Source organism: Fulmarus glacialis, unplaced genomic scaffold (assembly GCF_000690835.1).
Source record: "Fulmarus glacialis isolate BGI_N327 unplaced genomic scaffold, ASM69083v1 scaffold1598, whole genome shotgun sequence".
Lineage (NCBI taxonomy): Eukaryota > Metazoa > Chordata > Aves > Procellariiformes > Procellariidae > Fulmarus > Fulmarus glacialis.
In genome coordinates this window covers 24,247-40,878 of record NW_009229899.1, presented here as the reverse complement: position 1 = coordinate 40,878, position 16,632 = coordinate 24,247, and the positions used below count along the sequence as shown (strand labels likewise).

Here is a 16,632-nt window from a genome sequence, read left to right as displayed (position 1 = left end):
CTGCAGTATTTTTGGCCTTATTTTTAAAGCAACACAAGATACTACTGCTTTGGCATAACGCTTCTGTTAAGCATTAGGACGTGCTTGGAAACAGCATGTAGAGAGGGCTCATGGGGAAATTTATTGTACTATCTCATTAACTAGTGCTCATTACCCAAAAATGTTTGGACGGGGAGGGGAATTAGTTGTAGCTTACACTACTACAGGACTTTTTTGTTTATAGGACACTCAGTATGCATTTAAACAGCTAAATGTATGTGCCTGTTTTTAAACAGTCAGGAATTATTTTCGAGGGAATGAGTAGTCCAGTCGTATTTTAGTCTAGTGGTGGAAGTAAAATACATAAGCTTTTAGCTTAATGCATTTAATTTTATGTACAAATGAAAATATGCTGAAAATCTGAAGGAGGAATAAGAAAACTTTTATTGGTGAAGTTTGGGAACGAAGTAGAAGGATAAAAGCTTACTTTTCATTTTGCTAATGGTTTTAGCATCATTTTAATCAACTCTGGAAGGCTCCAGAAAGGGGCTTATCTGAATAAAAAAGGCACAAACAAGGATTTTAAAAATTAGGCTGCTGTATTTGTTTTTACCAATGACTTAAAACAAGGGTGCCTGTGTCTTCCCAGATTGTTGTCATGATTGCAGTATTTTTCTGTATTCTGTTTTTTTTTTTTTTTTAGCTGCCTTCAGGCACACAGTTTTAAAACTGGCAGAAGAAAGTACTGAAAAGTCTTAGTATGTCTTGGCTGAATAGCCAAGCTTTGTTTCTGATGTTTCAAACTTCACACTGCTTCAGGAAAGCATATTCTGCTTGTATGTAGATGTTTACTATTTCTTTTATTCTTTCTCATGCGTCTTGGATGAGTAGATTTGCTGGGATCTGTTTTCCTAAGTCATACTTCTAACTCTTGAACTATTGGTTCTATTAAAATAAACAGTCTTTACTCTGTATAATCGATTTTACTTGGATACATTTGTACTTTATGGAAAGTGATACTCGTTATTGCTGAGTAGCACCATCTAGCTGTTAGTAGTGAAAACCTTTTCTTTTTTTCCCCCCAATACAGACCTCTCCTTTATGAGAGGAGGTGGACTTGCTTCTATTGACCAAGCCGTTGTTATCTTTGAGGAAGTACCTTTTTTCACCTCCTTGGCAATTAAGTCTGATATTATATAAAAAGCTGTGATTTGTTTGTGTCTGTCTTCTCTCAAATACTTCTGATATCCTTGTTTATATGCCAGCTCTCAGGAACTGAATAGATATTTTGAGCATCTTGTGACTTTTACTTTTTTTTTTTAGAATGTATATGCTCAGGAATTAAGACTTTCTCTTCGGTGTATTGATCTACTTTTGTTTTTCCAGCTGATTATTAATGTTCATCTGCTCTGACCCTATTAAATTATTTACTATCCAACAGATAGCAGTGTAACAGTTAACACTTCATACAGCGTATGTTCTGTTCAGTTCTGCTATGGTACAGCTGGTAGCTGTACCTCTATATAACAATATAAAAATACCTGATCTTTTGAGCTAAAGGAATAGAAATTATGTTCTTTTGCGCTTTAGTTGCTCTCATCATTTAAAGAACACGAGAGATTTTTTTTTCCTTTTTAACTTGTCATATATGCCTTTGTTTTAGACTGTAAGAATGTATAGGAAATGCATAAGAAGCAGCGAGTTGTCTTTTTACTAAAATACATGGATGACTGAGTGTATGAGAAGCACTCCTGTCTTGTAATAGCTGTGGATTGACGGCCTCCTCCTCTCTGAAGACTGAGAAATCAGGGGCATGTTTCTGTTCTACCTTTTATCTCTGCAAAGCCCTACCAAGAGCCACACCAGCAGTACTTGTGTTCCGGGGCAGCTGCCACACAAAGGAGCAGATAAATTAGCTTGATCACAGCAAAGCCTAAGAATTAAGTCTAAAAATCCATGATTTCTACAGGGAGGGGTGGGAAGACGACCATCATAACTGCTCTTCTCCCCTTCTTCCCTTCCCTTGTCAATTTCTTACATAGCTTTCAATATACAGCATGTGTATGCCTTCTGTGCTTGGAGCAGAGAGCAGTCTGTTTCACCATGTCCCTCCTCTTTCTAAATAGCCATAACTAGAGAATTCTGTTATTAACATGAAGTTAGGGACAAAATGCTCGGATTTAGAAATGATAAAAATTTATTAATAATGTGATAGTCTAAGAACAAAACCTTGTTAAATAGTAATTGGTAATTCCTTACCCACCAGACCTGAACTTTGTGAATGAAAGGATTTATTCTTTAGTCTTAGTAGACGAAGGTCATAAAAACAATTCTATATGCAGAGTGGAATCTTTTTTTCTAATACAGTCTTCGAAGCAGAGAAGATGAGAGAATAACTAAACCAGGAGCTGTCTCTACACCTGTAAAGAATGCAGATGATACTTCTAAAACTGTGGAAGATGTGGCAGTTGAAAGAACTGAAAAACAAACTCCACCACTCCCAGGTAAAAACATTAAAATATATTAATTATGCATGTTGTTGAGAATGGATGACCAGTAAAGACTTTATGCCATTACATATTTGTGGAATGATTTCTAAAGTCTTAAAACAGACCAAGTCCTAATTATTTTTATTTCTGAATACAGTCTTTGTAACTATAACCCCATTTATATCTTAGAGTTTCAGTCCTGAAAACCTAAGCTGTGGGGTCTGCCTGTTACATAGGGGTCAAACTTCATTGTTTAGAGCTGTATTTATAGGTGATGGTCATAAAGAATTTTGTCCTGATTTCTCAAGCAAGGTTAAAATCCATCATTTCTTTTCTGAGAGTCAAGCAGTAGACTGGTTCTTACGGGTTAACCTGTAGCAGACTATATTTAAACAAGGATGTAGTTAAGCCTGTTGAGAACTACTGTTCCAAAGACACAACTCAGACTCTGAAATGCTTTGTTACTGTAGCACTTACTAACTACAGTCATGGACCAAGAAGGCATTTTAACAAGTGCAGTGCAACTAACAAAACCAGAACAAAATCTCCTTCCTTTTTTCCGAAACGGAAGGATAAGCTAGCAGATACAAGCCAGTTGGTGTAAGAAAGAGAAAACATAGGATGATACGGTGACAGGACAATGTTCTGGGCAGGCTGACTTATAACATCTTGTTTACAGAATGAGGCACTTGAGTTAAATTGTAAGTGGAGAAAGAGGAGCTATGCAGATGGTTTAGAGGGAGCTGTTCTTGAAAGGCTGGGTAGAATGAGAAAAAGCACGTTCAAGCTTGAAAGTATTTGAAGACTTAAAGGATGAGCAGTGACCCTTCTGCATGTAGTATTCATTAGCTCAGTGAAGAATTGGAAGAGTTTTGATGTTGATAGACTCTGAAAGATCTAGAAAATGAGAACAGTAGGTTTTCTGGCAGCAGCCATTATTAAAAAGATTGTCATAGGAGGTGACCTTTTGCAGTGGTGTTATGAAAAGATGCAAATTAAGTAAGTTCATATTTGCCAAGATAGAAAAAGGATGTGGTAGTGAGATTAGGAAGATGAATTCTGTATTTCTATAAGATATTGAAGATTAATAATTGGCATAATACAAAGCCAGGATAGGAGACCCTTGAGATAGTTCTTAATCCAAAGTAATGTACTAATAATTCGTTTCACGGACTGGTAAGCAAGTAATAAGTACTGTGGGGATTTTGTTGGTGAGTGGGGAAGAAGAAACGTTCTGTTCTGGGGTGAATGGGAAGAGGCACATGGAAATACTTAGTTTGGATGGGAGGAGATGTAGGCCAATACATAAAGACAATATTTAAATTTGTGTCTGCAGATAAAATTAACTTGCCATAATATATATCTAGAGAGAGATAAAAAGGTGCAATAAAGGGCATAATCCTTTAACGGCCTCACAGAAAGCTCTAGGGAGATGAGGATCTTTCAAAGACTGTAATGAAAATGTGGTTAGAAAAGTAGTTGGCAGATTCTGTGAGAGTTTGCTGCTTAGACTAAGGGCAAGATGACTGTCATGGTTGATTGTGTCAGAGGAGGGTGGAAGGGAGAGTATTTGTTCAGAGGGATCATCAGATGCTTAGGCTAGGAAAGGGTCATTAAAGACTTAAAGGAAAATGGTATGTTACTGTATGGTAAGGACAAAAGTCACATTAGAAAAGGCATTATTACCAAATTGTCTGAAATTCCCAATTTCAAACTAATTGTTCAGTGAGTTGAAAGGAGGACAGCACAGTTGTTGGGAAGATCAGAGGTAATAGACTAGTTCAAAGCCAGCCTAGTTTGAAATCAACTTTTTTCAAGTGTGCAGAGATAAGCCTTAAATACAAATTCTTCTAATACGACCAGCCATGTAGCAGAGAAGAGCCCCTATTAGTGTTCGTTACTGGGGGAAGTCTGCAGTGGCAGTTCCCTCCCAGTGACTCTAGAGAATCTATGCAGCAGAGCCATAGTAAGTGCTTATCTTTAAGAACAACCAACTGGACCAAAGTAACCATTGAAATCTGCTGACCTCAAGGCATGCAGCCGTAGTTCGAGTGTTGTATTTTCATTTCAAAAATTGAATTCTTGAGGGAAGAGAGTCAATGGGAAATGAACAAGTTAGATAAATTAGGTGAAAAACAGCAGGGTTGAAAGTGGTCTTGCAAGCATGAAGCCTTCTAGTTCTTGTGGTTTTATGGTGTTCAGAGTACTTAATGAAGTACAAAGGAAGCTTGAGGATTTTTACTGAAGTAATAATTAGGCCAGTAATCACGCTGCTTTGAGTGGCACGGTGAGTGTGTCTTCTGTTGTTGTAAGTTTCTAATATTTCACTTTTAAGTGGGGTGGAGAAAGGCTACTCAAGAAGTCATTAAGCTCTTAATTAAGTTAAACTTTACTTTCTCATCTTTAAATGACCAAACGGACATTTGAAATCTTTTGATATTCTAATAGAACCAAAGCCAGTGTATGCCCAAGGAGGTCAGCCAGATGTGGATTTACCAGTCAGTCCATCTGATGGTCCTTTACCCAATTCAACCCATGAAGATGGAATGCTTCGGTAATGTAACTCTAAACTCTCTTCGAATCTGCCTGGTCCTTGAGCAAACCAAGCTTTTATCCAAGGTGATGAATAACCTGTATAAATGGTCTGATGTAAAGTCCAATATGGTGTCCTGACACTTCTGTTCAGAAATACTAGGATGGAGACTTTCGGTTTATTCCTGGGCCTTGTTGTCACTTACATTGTGTAATATACCATTTTTAAGTCTATTAATTTTCTATGGAAATGAGCAGTTACAATGATCAACTGGTGAAAAGAATTTGCGGTGTTTATCTCTTCCTGGGCACCCCCACCCCTCCTGCCCTATCCCCGTCTCCAGAGAGAGGAGAGATACTGTAGCATATTGTTTTCCTTTCATAATAATTTGAGAGCAATGAATAAAGGTCACTGCAGAAATGTTCAAAGTCATGACATGGAAATGAGTCTACTTCAGCTGGGATCTCCTCTATGGACATTAGTGCGCATGAGAATAGATTCTAGTTTGGTTTCATATCAAATTCGTCTTAATCTCTTTAGAGCCAAAATAGATCTATATGCTAGCACAGTTCTTTAAAAGGAACATTTTTGGAAGAGAGTGTCAAAGTGCCTCGCTTAAATCACTGTATAAGCATAAGACAAACAAACCCCACTAAACAAGTAAATACAGGTGGGTTTTTTGAAGTGCTGCTAATGTGTGTTGTAGTGCTGCAGTTGATAAGCAATTAATGGTATGTATAGCATAATATCCTCTAATAGAAATGATAGGCAAATTAGTTCTTTGCATGTGTTCAGTCTCAAATTTACCAGGATAATTTATGCTATTACATCTCTAAGTGGAATATTTCCTAAATCTCTAGGCCAAGCATGAAACTGGTAAAATTCAGAAAAGGAGATAGTGTGGGCTTGCGACTAGCAGGTGGCAATGATGTTGGCATATTTGTAGCTGGTGTTCTGGAAGACAGCCCTGCAGCGAAAGAAGGATTAGAGGAAGGGGACCAGATTCTCAGGGTATGTCAAAAACAGTAACAGTACAAATGCTTTGTTGTACCAAAGTAGGTTTTCTTTCTGTAGTATTGAATATATTGCCTTTGTAGTTCATACAGGTTTTTTTCTGTATGTACTTATTAGATGACTTATTAGCAGCAAAATCTCCTGTTACTGTACTGTTGCTAGGAAGGCTAGTAAGTCTTACATCCAATTTCTTAGACTAATTCAGTTGATAAAGTTGTTTGGTTTTTTCAACTGTTGGGTCACTAAATTGTCAGAGGGCTCTGTATGTTACTGATGTTTATACGTGCTCTATAACATTGATCTAAAGAATATAAAATGAACAGCTACCTATTTTTCTGGAAGCTATGCTTTTATCAAGAAATAAAGTGGGACTATTTAGAGGTACAAGAGACATCTTGAGATACATGCACTTGGTGTGTATAATGAATAAAAAAAAAAATCTTAGCAATAAGTTGATTTAGATTTCCCATTGTATAGTTGAGTATCTGTTACAGTGTCATATGCTAAATCAAACTGATTACTTCATTGATACTAGGTAAATAATGTAGACTTCACAAATATCATCAGAGAAGAAGCTGTCCTTTTTTTGCTTGATCTTCCTAAAGGCGAAGAAGTAACCATTTTGGCACAGAAGAAAAAAGACGGTAAATATTTGTATATCAGGAGCAATGTAGCTGACTGCTTGGAACAACACAAAAAGTGTAGTGAATGATGACTAACTTCTGGCTTGTAGGAAATTGGCACCTTATGAAGACTATTAAGTTCTTTTGGCTTTGGGATAGGTTACTACTATGAATGGACTAGAGATTGATATTGTAACAGTACATCCCCTCCCTACCCCCCCAAACAAACAAACAAACAGACAAAACTCCCAAAACAAAAGAACCCCAAAAAAAGCCAAACAGAAAAAACCACCAAAAATAATGCCTAGCATCTGATAAAAGCATTGGCATCCCCTCTCCTTGGGGGGAGCAGGAGAGTCTGCTGTAGTTACGCCATTGAAAATGAGTGATTACACTGATCTGTGTGCACACACAAACTTCTTTCCCACTAAGGTTCATTCCTTACAGGGGAACTGAATTAAGCTTGTACTAGCACCAGATTTTTGACCATGAAAGTTGAATTTACGTTTGCTATTAATAGTTATGCTGCTTAAAATAGAACAGCTCTGAGACATCAAGGCTTCTTGAAGTAATATTTAAAACAAGGAGAATTAAGGTGAGGCACTGCTTTAAGTAATTCTTGTGAGCATTAGGACATCACTTGAACTTATGTAACACTATATTTTGGGATTTCTTTTTCTTTTTTCAGTTTATCGTCGCATTGTTGAGTCTGATGTAGGGGATTCTTTCTATATCAGAACTCATTTTGAATACGAAAAGGAATCTCCTTATGGACTAAGTTTCAACAAAGGTGAAGTGTTCCGTGTGGTGGACACTCTGTACAATGGCAAACTGGGTTCATGGCTGGCAATTCGAATTGGCAAGAATCATAAGGAAGTTGAAAGAGGTATCATACCTAACAAAAACAGGTACGATCTTAAAATACTTAAATTGCTTTTTTAAAACTGCAATTTTAAATTCTGCATCTGTATAATGAATGATTGGACTTATCTGCAGGACACTAGTTTATAGAGCTGGTTCAGTCAGAAAAAATGACAGTGTTAAAACAAATTGAAGTTAAATATCTGATCTATGGATTTGCGTTTGACTCTTGTACAGTCCACAAAAAAAACTTAAAACTTTCTTTTCAATACAAGAGACAAGGCTATATAAAGCTTTAGAAATGTGATATCAGCCTCAGTATAGTTCAATCTTGTACTTTCTAATACAGAAACAATGAAAGCTTGATTCAGCAGGTGGTAGTGTTTTTTGGAAGTATAAGCTTGCTAGTCAAGCATTACTTCAGAAGGTGATTTCCTTGATAACTGGTTGGGATTTGTTGTCATCTTAGAGCTGAGCAACTAGCTAGCGTACAGTACACGCTTCCAAAGACAGCAGGAGGAGATCGAGCAGATTTTTGGAGATTCCGAGGTTTGCGTAGCTCAAAAAGAAATCTCCGAAAAAGCAGAGAAGATCTTTCTGCCCAACCTGTTCAGACAAAGTTTCCTGCCTATGAAAGAGTTGTTCTTCGGGAAGGTATGGCTTTATTCTTACTTTTGCAGGTTAACAGGTTTGTGTGGTTTGCGTTGTATTAGCCTATGTATTTAAGAGTATCTTGCATTTGTTTTAAGCAATCAATATATTTTGACTTTTTTTTTCCTTTGATTCTAGCTGGGTTTCTCAGACCTGTAACCATTTTTGGTCCAATAGCTGATGTTGCACGGGAGAAACTTGCTAGAGAAGAACCAGATATCTTTCAAATTGCAAGTAAGTGTGAGATCGGGTTTTTCTGCAGTTACGAAATAGCCAACTTCTGCTAGATTGATTGTTTCTACGTTATTACTTTAGCTGTTAATGTGTTTAACAAGATGTTGACAATGTAGAGGAACAGACTAAATGTAAGCTCTCTCACTGTTTGGTTTCTGATAATTCTGTGAAGGTAAAAGTAATATTAGTTCTATTTATAGTCTTCTCAAATTTCATTTTACTTCAGTACCTTATTGTCCTATTCCTAACTGCTTTTGTAAAGATGTAGTGAATTTTATGGCCAAATCGGTGAGTAGATTTTTGGGTATTATTTTGAAGCAGGAGGAGTGTCTTCAATCTGAATTGACTATTTGAGCTATGAAATGGTTTGGTTTATCTTAATTGAGGGAATGTAGAATACGTTGTAAACTTACAGCAGATATTTACTGTGTCCTCTTTACCAGAAAGTGAACCAAGAGATGCTGGTACTGACCAACGTAGTTCTGGCATTATTCGTCTTCACACTATAAAACAGATAATCGATAGAGTAAGTCTTTTATTGTCACTGTACTTCTAACACAAGAATAGTAAAACTGGTATTATCAAGTAGTGTTGGGTGTTTTAAATGTAGAAGAATAACTAATGAGTTTTAAATGTAGAAGAATAACTAATGAGTGTGTTTGCTTTAAAAATAACTTCTTCACCTTTCTGTTACTTAATTAAAAAACCCACCCACCACCCCTTTCCTTCTCCGTATTAATAGCTGCAGCCTAGAAGTAATTCTAGGCTTTGTTCCAGGGAGTGTTCTCCTCTCTCCATTAAGGCTGTTTTAAGCTGTTTCCTCTTTCACTTAAAGCTATGGTGTGACATTACAGCTAGAAATTGTTACTTTATTTATGGAGTTGTTAGTCTTCCCTCACCCCAATATACAAATTAATAACTTAACATAATTTTTTGTGCAAGAACTAGGGGAAAGGGTCCTTCAATCTCACTTCCTTAATATCCTTAAAACTTCTGACATTAGCTCATGATATGAGGCTCTGCTCCTCACCTTTTTATTTCCTTACTTAAAAACAAACTGCAAGCCTTTCAGATGCCCAGGGCGGGGGTGGGGGATGGTATTCTAGCAGCAAAGTGGGGATACTGCATGCTGTGTGCTTGAGAAATCTTGCATTGGATGAAAGCTGGCCAAGTTCTTGCATTCAGAATGATTTTTGGAAAGGAAGAATTGGAGGTGTGTAATGAGAGTAGGTCTTGTGTTTCAATCTTTCCTTGTTTCCTATTAGCAGAATACTAATAGGAAACTGCTTATTTTGAGTTTAGTGCCTGCTTACTTCAAGGAGATTTTTTTTTTTTAAATAGGGAGTTAAATACTTAAAAAGCTCATAGTTATGCAGTTCAAAAATGTATATACCTATGTAGCCTGGTATTGGAATTGGTTTGGTTTCTATTATTCAAACAGGAGAAGAATTTAAATCAATACTTTGAAACAATGAACTCTGTAAAGGTAATAAAAATAAACTTGTGGGGGATGTTTAAAAAAAAAAAAAAAAGATCTAGTATACAAGTGATTCACTTTCTTGCTTCTGTCCTTTTTATCGCAACAGGACAAACATGCTTTATTAGATGTCACTCCTAATGCAGTGGATCGTCTGAATTATGCCCAGTGGTATCCTATTGTAGTGTTCCTAAATCCTGATTCTAAGCAGGGTGTAAAGACTATGAGAATGAGGTTGTGCCCAGAATCACGAAAAAGTGCCAGAAAGCTGTATGAAAGAGCTCACAAGCTACGCAAAAATAATCACCATCTCTTTACAAGTAAGTAATTAGATATACTGGATTAGTATTTCTGAGAGGGAGGGGGAGGCGAGATGAGAGTAACTTCTTCCTCCAGACAAATGGACCAAGTCAAGCAGCTGTTGACTTGTTCAGGCTCCCTTGTTCAGTAACTAATGGTTAATTGATGTGTGCATTGTTTGCACATTCCTGCACCAACATAACATGATCTGAAAGATCAAAATGACATTTCTAATGGATCCGGTGGCATTGCAGGATCATCAGCCAAAATCAAATACTTGAATAAATAAGAAGATGATTTAATTTTATTTTTTTAATCTGGCTAAACTGAAGCCTCACTTTATTCTGAGGTACTGTTAACTCAGTATTTCCTATGGGATACAATGTCCCAAACCACATCAGGCCTTAAGGTTGCTTTGAGTACTAATATTTACATTACTATTTAAATCTCATAGTTTTAATCTACCAGTTTATATTGCTTTTATTACTGGTCGTACAGATCCTTCTCATAGTTCTGCAGAAATCATAAGTCAAACTAACCTACTGTACTTCTAGCTACCATTAACTTGAATTCAATGAATGAAGGATGGTATGGAGCTCTAAAGGAAGCAATTCAGCAACAACAGAACCAACTAGTTTGGGTTTCAGAAGGAAAGGTAAGAAATAATATGTTTGGGGAGAAATGGCAAAACTGTATTTATGAGAGGGTTTTTTGTTCTTTCTTCCTTACTGGTATTACAGATATGGGCAGATACTTGTGGAATGAAGTTTGTTTTCCTCTTTTCCTTCTCATTTTAACCATCACTTGAAGATTTAAAGCAGTAATGCCTTATGGCTGTGTGAACTGCTCAAAACTGATTTGTCACTATATTAGTGCAGTTACTCTGTTAATGAGGGCTGTGTGGTTGTGCTTGTGCATGTAGCAGTGTAGCAAGTGAGAGCATTTGCCTGTTGCCACTGTTAACTGGAGGATATATTATTGCTTTGAAGATTTTGTGGGGATTGGATGCTTTTTAATGGAAAAAATTCTGGGTGTTCTGTTGCATTGATACTAGCATCTAGGATTGCCTGACGATGAATTATTTTTTCGTTAATATAAAAGCAAGTGGCATATTCATGTTCTTTCTGACCTTTGAGAACTGTGTTCTCCATTGTGAGAACACAGATACAAAATTCGTGTTCTACTAATATTCATATACAAGTTAGTATTCGGTGTTCCCCAATAAAACTCGACTTGCCTTCTCAAGCTGCATGTTACATTATGCACTTTAGAGCCATCCTCTTGAAGAACTAATATCAAGCGAAGCGCCAACTACAAGTAAGCAAATGATGAACTGGCTATCACTACGTGTTTCTTAATATTTGGATCATCTATTTCTGTTCAGATTGAGCTCCTTTCACCTCCTTATATCTATCTTCAAGTTAATGATGCCAATATCATAATATCGCTTTAAAGCACAGCTTTGTATCTTTCCAAACACTTTGATTTTGGATGCTGTGCGCTATCCCCTCCCTTCCACTGATAGTCATCTGACCCCCTAGTAAAATGATTCAAAGACCTAGACTGCAGAAAAGGCTTTTAGGTGTAAACTTAACATCTTCAATGATTGAAACCAAATTTCTCCTGCCCTGTGATATTCAGAGTTGTTGAATTCTCATACTGTTGCTGTGCTGGTGGATTTGGAATATAACTAACTTTTTTAACTACCAGACTTCCTGTTGTGGTTCAGAACAAGATAGATGCGTTCCATTTGTTCAGTTCTTAATTATTCACAAAAAAATTTCCTAGCTTTACGTCGCAAGAAAAAGGGCATTCTTTAAAAGGTATTTCAATAAATGTGTACTCTAATTTTGTTTGACACAGGCAGATGGTGCTACAAGTGATGACCTTGATTTACACGATGACCGCCTTTCTTACCTCTCGGCTCCTGGTAGTGAATATTCTATGTACAGCACAGACAGTAGACACACATCTGATTATGAAGACACAGATACAGAAGGGGGTGCTTATACAGATCAAGAACTGGATGAAACTCTGAATGATGAGGTTGGGACTCCTCCTGAATCTGCTATTACACGTTCTTCTGAACCTGTTAGAGAGGATTCTTCTGGAATGCATCATGAAACTCAAACTTACCCTACTTATGCATCTCAAGCTCAGCCACAGCCAAATCTCAGAATAGATTCTTCAGGATTTAAAACAACTACTGCTCAGCCGGTAAGAAAGTAATTTTATACACTGACCACTATACATTTACTTCAGGTTGCAAGTTCTCTTGAACAAGAAATCTGTGTTTATAGTCTGCTTACCAGTATTTTGAGTGCATACAAGAATCTGTCAACAGCAACAATAATACGTTATAATGAATTGGAGAATCAGCTTGCAGTACCTGTTTTAGTGACTCATTCTGACAGGAGGGGGATTGAAGTACCATTCTACTTTGATTAAATGCTTTGCTTTTTTAATCTTCAACATAATGAATTTCTGGAAGTGCTAGTGCATGATACTTTCGGTACATTTCATTCTACATCTAGCTGCGTTGATCAAAGCATCATTTAAATAATTTTAATATAAATCAAAAAATCATACAGTGATTCAATAGTAGTATATTTAAAATATTTTAAACACTTCACAGAAAGCAGAAGCCTCACCTGCAGTCCCTTACCTTTCCCCGTCGCCTGAATCAAACCCTGCAACCTCATCAACCTCTGCAGTAAATGCTAATGTAAACCTAACTAATGTCAGACTGGAGGAGCCTACCGCTGCTCCTTACAACTCTTACCAACCACAAGTGGGCCCCTTAAGAACATCAAGTACTGAGGGAGCTCATATAGTCCTAAGAGATCAAGAGTCATCATCCTTATCGCCGCATATAGATCCAGCAAAGGTACCTGTGCCACATTGTTGCGCTGATTTCCTGCTATACATCAAGCTAGCACATGATCTTTTTGTTTTGCCCTTATTTGGAGAATTCCTTCTAATTTTTTTTCCTGTAAGAGATCATGCAGGTTACAAAAAACCAGTGCATCTGGATTGCTAAGCATCATCTAATGTTTTGTGTGCATGGCTTCAAACTATATACTTTTCACTTCTCAGAAAGATGACATTTTTTAAAAAAGGCTGCATTCTGTATTTTGATTTTACTTTACATGTGACTTTTTTTAGCTTGTCAGTGTTCTCTGTTTATTAATGAGACCTTGAGAAAAATCTGTTATTTCCCTAAAATGACACTAGATCTTTGTATACTTTAAATCATGCCAAATCCTTTATCACGAAGATGAATCCAGTTTGTTGGGTGACTTTATATACTTCCTCAGCAATGCTAGAACTAATTTAAATATGTAAATCGATTTACTTCCACTCTTCCCACCCCCTGCAAAAAAGTGTGTGTGTGTCCCCAAAACCAAAGATGAGAGACTATTACCTTTGTCTTTCCCTTACTTATGTGTTTTTGCTTAAAAATAGGACTGGAAGGGATCTCTTGAACCACCAAGTTCAGCTTCCTGTGATTGCAAACAACTGCATCAAATTATTCTGTTTTTAAACAAAATTAAAGTCAATATTTAAAACTTAGGTTTGTTTAAATATTACATTTCAAATGCAGCTGCAGTTACTCTTCATTTTAACTGAAAAATATGCCTCTCTTTAACAGGTATACCGAAAGGATCCATATATTAACGAAGAAGTGTCCAGACAAAGCTATGTCTTAAAACAGCCAGCAATTAATCACCCAGTACAGAGACAGGAAAGAGACCCAAATCTGATCTATGAATCCCAGGCTCAATATGCAGAAAAACAACCGAGTAGGGACTATGAACAGTCAACATACAGGTATAATTCTACAAACTATGTAGATCAATTTTCTCGTGGTTATGACCCTCGCCTACATTATGATGACCGCGTGCCTCCCTATGAGGAGCACTGGGCATATTATGATGAAAAGCAGCCCTACAACCAAACAAGAACAGTTTATGAAAACCAGCCTCCTAGAGATCTTGATTCCAGACAAAATATAGAAGAGAGCACAGAACGCAGCTATTATCCAGCACAACCTCGTTTTGAGGAACCCCCTCCAATGAGCTATGATGGCAGACCTCGCTATGAGCATGCACCTAAAAACTTCAGCTTACCACAAGTGCGATATGAAGATCAACATACTGTTGGATATGACACGCATGGTAGATACAAACAAGAAGCTCAGCCATACCAGTCAGCCATATCTCGATCTCCTGAACCGAAGCAGTACTTTGATCCGCATATAAGGGGCTATGAACAAGGTCCTCCTCAAGCATATAATGCTAAAGCTGGACAATATGAGCCTTCTCACAGCACTTCAGGTGTTTCTCTTCCTCCTCCCCCTTCATCACAAACCAAACCAGAAGTTTTGCCTTCTAACAGTAAACCACTGCCTACACCGCCATCTCTAGCAGAGGAAGAAGAAGATCCAGCCATGAAACCACAGTCTGTGCGAAGTAGGGTTAAGATATTTGAAAGAAGAAGGTCACCATCTTTGGAAAAAATGAAGGACCCAAGTGATACATCAGCTGTCAAGGTAAGTCATTTAAGTTTTTTAATTCCTGCTTTTTGCTAGTGAGACTACATTGCAAGATGTAGTCTTGGAAAAAAAGCTTTACTGCTTGTGGAATAGCCTCTTAGCAACCTAACTGCAGTAGGCTTTAAAAGCAGAAGCTGAAAACTTTTGTGAAAACACTGAAGGAGATCTTGCTATGCTGAAAACTCCTCCAATTCATCTTTCACTAGTATTTCATTCTGTTTTTCCTTTTGGGGGGAGGAGGGGCAGTCTTAGTTTTCTTACTTGTAAAGTGCTGTATCTTTCTAAATGTTAGAATCTAAAAGAATATGCTATGCTTTTCTTTACAGCCTCCAGAACTAGCACCTAAGCCTACACTCGCAACTGTGAGTGGTCCAAAACCAACTTCTCAAAGCCAGTATGAACACGACAAAACAACTTACAGGTATATGTGCAACTAATTAATTAAATTAAATTTTCAATATGAGATTAGAATATTCAGAAAACATATCTTAGTCGTTCAAATTGGAAACTGCAGAATGGAGTGTCAATGTGATTTTTGTGTCAGTAGTAAGGCAGGGCATAAAGTCAGTTCTCACGGACACGATTGCTGGGAAGTGTGGGAAGGACACAATATGTTTTATGGGCATTTTTGAGGAAAAAACTTAGCCAGTATCTCCATCTTAACTTTTTTCTATGTTTAATTGAGATAATTAGAAAGTAATAAAAAAGGGAAAGGTAAATAAGGGTAAAGGTAAATAAAGGTAAAAGGGAAATAAGGATTTTTTTTTTTTCTTTATGCTATGTCACAGCTATCTAATTTCTATGCAATATAGGTTAAAAAGACAAGGTGTGCAATTATAAGAATTACATTTTGGTTGCTTTATTACTAGATAGGTTATAAAATGGAATTTTAATTCGGGTACTTATGCTTGTTCAACTGTGCAAGGCAACTGTATATTGTTATTTTTGGTTAGGGCCCCAGAACCACAGAGACCTCAAGTGAAGCCACCTGAAGATATTGTGCGTTCAAATCATTATGATCCTGAAGAAGATGAAGAGTATTATCGAAAGCAGCTCTCGTACTTTGATCGAAGGAGTTTTGAAAATAAGCCATCTGCGCAGGTTCCTGCCAGCCATCAGTCTGAACCCACTAAACCAATACATTCACAGAATCAGCTGAATTTCACCAATTATTCTAAGTAAGTTTGGGGGATTTCTTTTTTGAATTTGAAAAACGAGGGAGGCATATAGGATTAAAACAGAAATTCTGCCTCTGTCAATGGAATTCCAGAGGTTCATGGTCTCTAATTGAAATTATTTTGTATTCACGAAGTCAATTTCTCTGTTTAGATGTAGCTTTAGTTTGAAAACACATAACTGCATAACTTTTTACTTTGATAAATGGAATGAATAATTTTTGTAGGTTTCGGGGCCTTCGACATGTTACTTCTTTTGCTTACCACGTACTAACAGAACATTACAAAGTATTTCCTTAGTCTAACTAATATGGAGTGCTTAAACATCTTTCAAAGCAAAGGTTTTGGTTTATTCCAGTTCTACATGCATTTATTCTGCAGATAGGCTTGTACACGTTAGCCATGTTTGACATTAGGAAACTGAGCCTTTAGGGAATATTGCTGAGGCCAGAATTTAATCTGTTGGTGGAAACATCTGTTTCCTGTATTGTTCTGCTTCCTTGGTTTGGAACATTTTGATACAGAAATTGTGTGAAAGCTCATACACAGATTTAGCTCAGGTAAAGAACTGGCTATCTTGGAGGATACTTACGCAAACTTTGTGAATACTCTTCACAGTTACCTAAATTTTCCAAATTTGTTTTGATTCAAACCGTAACAATGTGTTTCTAGCTGTTACTGTGAAAAGTTATCTTGGCTTGCTGCATGCAGGCTGAAAATCAGGTATTTTTGAAGGCTTTG

The 16,632-nt window shown here is 37.0% G+C and overlaps 1 protein-coding gene across 4 annotated transcripts in view; it reads left to right on the top strand.

Annotated features, from left to right (window-relative positions):
• TJP1 (tight junction protein 1) overlaps nucleotides 1–16,632 on the top strand; it is a 44,234-nt gene that overhangs the window by 14,573 nt on the left and 13,029 nt on the right. For 2 of the 4 annotated variants that reach the window (XM_009583992.1, XM_009583993.1), the window contains exons 8-22: nucleotides 2,347–2,483; nucleotides 4,917–5,022; nucleotides 5,862–6,012; nucleotides 6,551–6,659; nucleotides 7,327–7,546; nucleotides 7,969–8,153; nucleotides 8,289–8,384; nucleotides 8,828–8,910; nucleotides 9,971–10,181; nucleotides 10,716–10,816; nucleotides 12,025–12,378; nucleotides 12,797–13,048; nucleotides 13,814–14,713; nucleotides 15,043–15,137; nucleotides 15,670–15,894. In XM_009583992.1, the coding sequence (XP_009582287.1) occupies nucleotides 2,347–2,483; nucleotides 4,917–5,022; nucleotides 5,862–6,012; nucleotides 6,551–6,659; nucleotides 7,327–7,546; nucleotides 7,969–8,153; nucleotides 8,289–8,384; nucleotides 8,828–8,910; nucleotides 9,971–10,181; nucleotides 10,716–10,816; nucleotides 12,025–12,378; nucleotides 12,797–13,048; nucleotides 13,814–14,713; nucleotides 15,043–15,137; nucleotides 15,670–15,894 (3,225 nt within the window). The remainder of the gene's footprint in view (nucleotides 1–2,346; nucleotides 2,484–4,916; nucleotides 5,023–5,861; nucleotides 6,013–6,550; nucleotides 6,660–7,326; nucleotides 7,547–7,968; nucleotides 8,154–8,288; nucleotides 8,385–8,827; nucleotides 8,911–9,970; nucleotides 10,182–10,715; nucleotides 10,817–12,024; nucleotides 12,379–12,796; nucleotides 13,049–13,813; nucleotides 14,714–15,042; nucleotides 15,138–15,669; nucleotides 15,895–16,632) is intronic. The other 2 variants (XM_009583994.1, XM_009583995.1) reach the window with 1 other exon arrangement.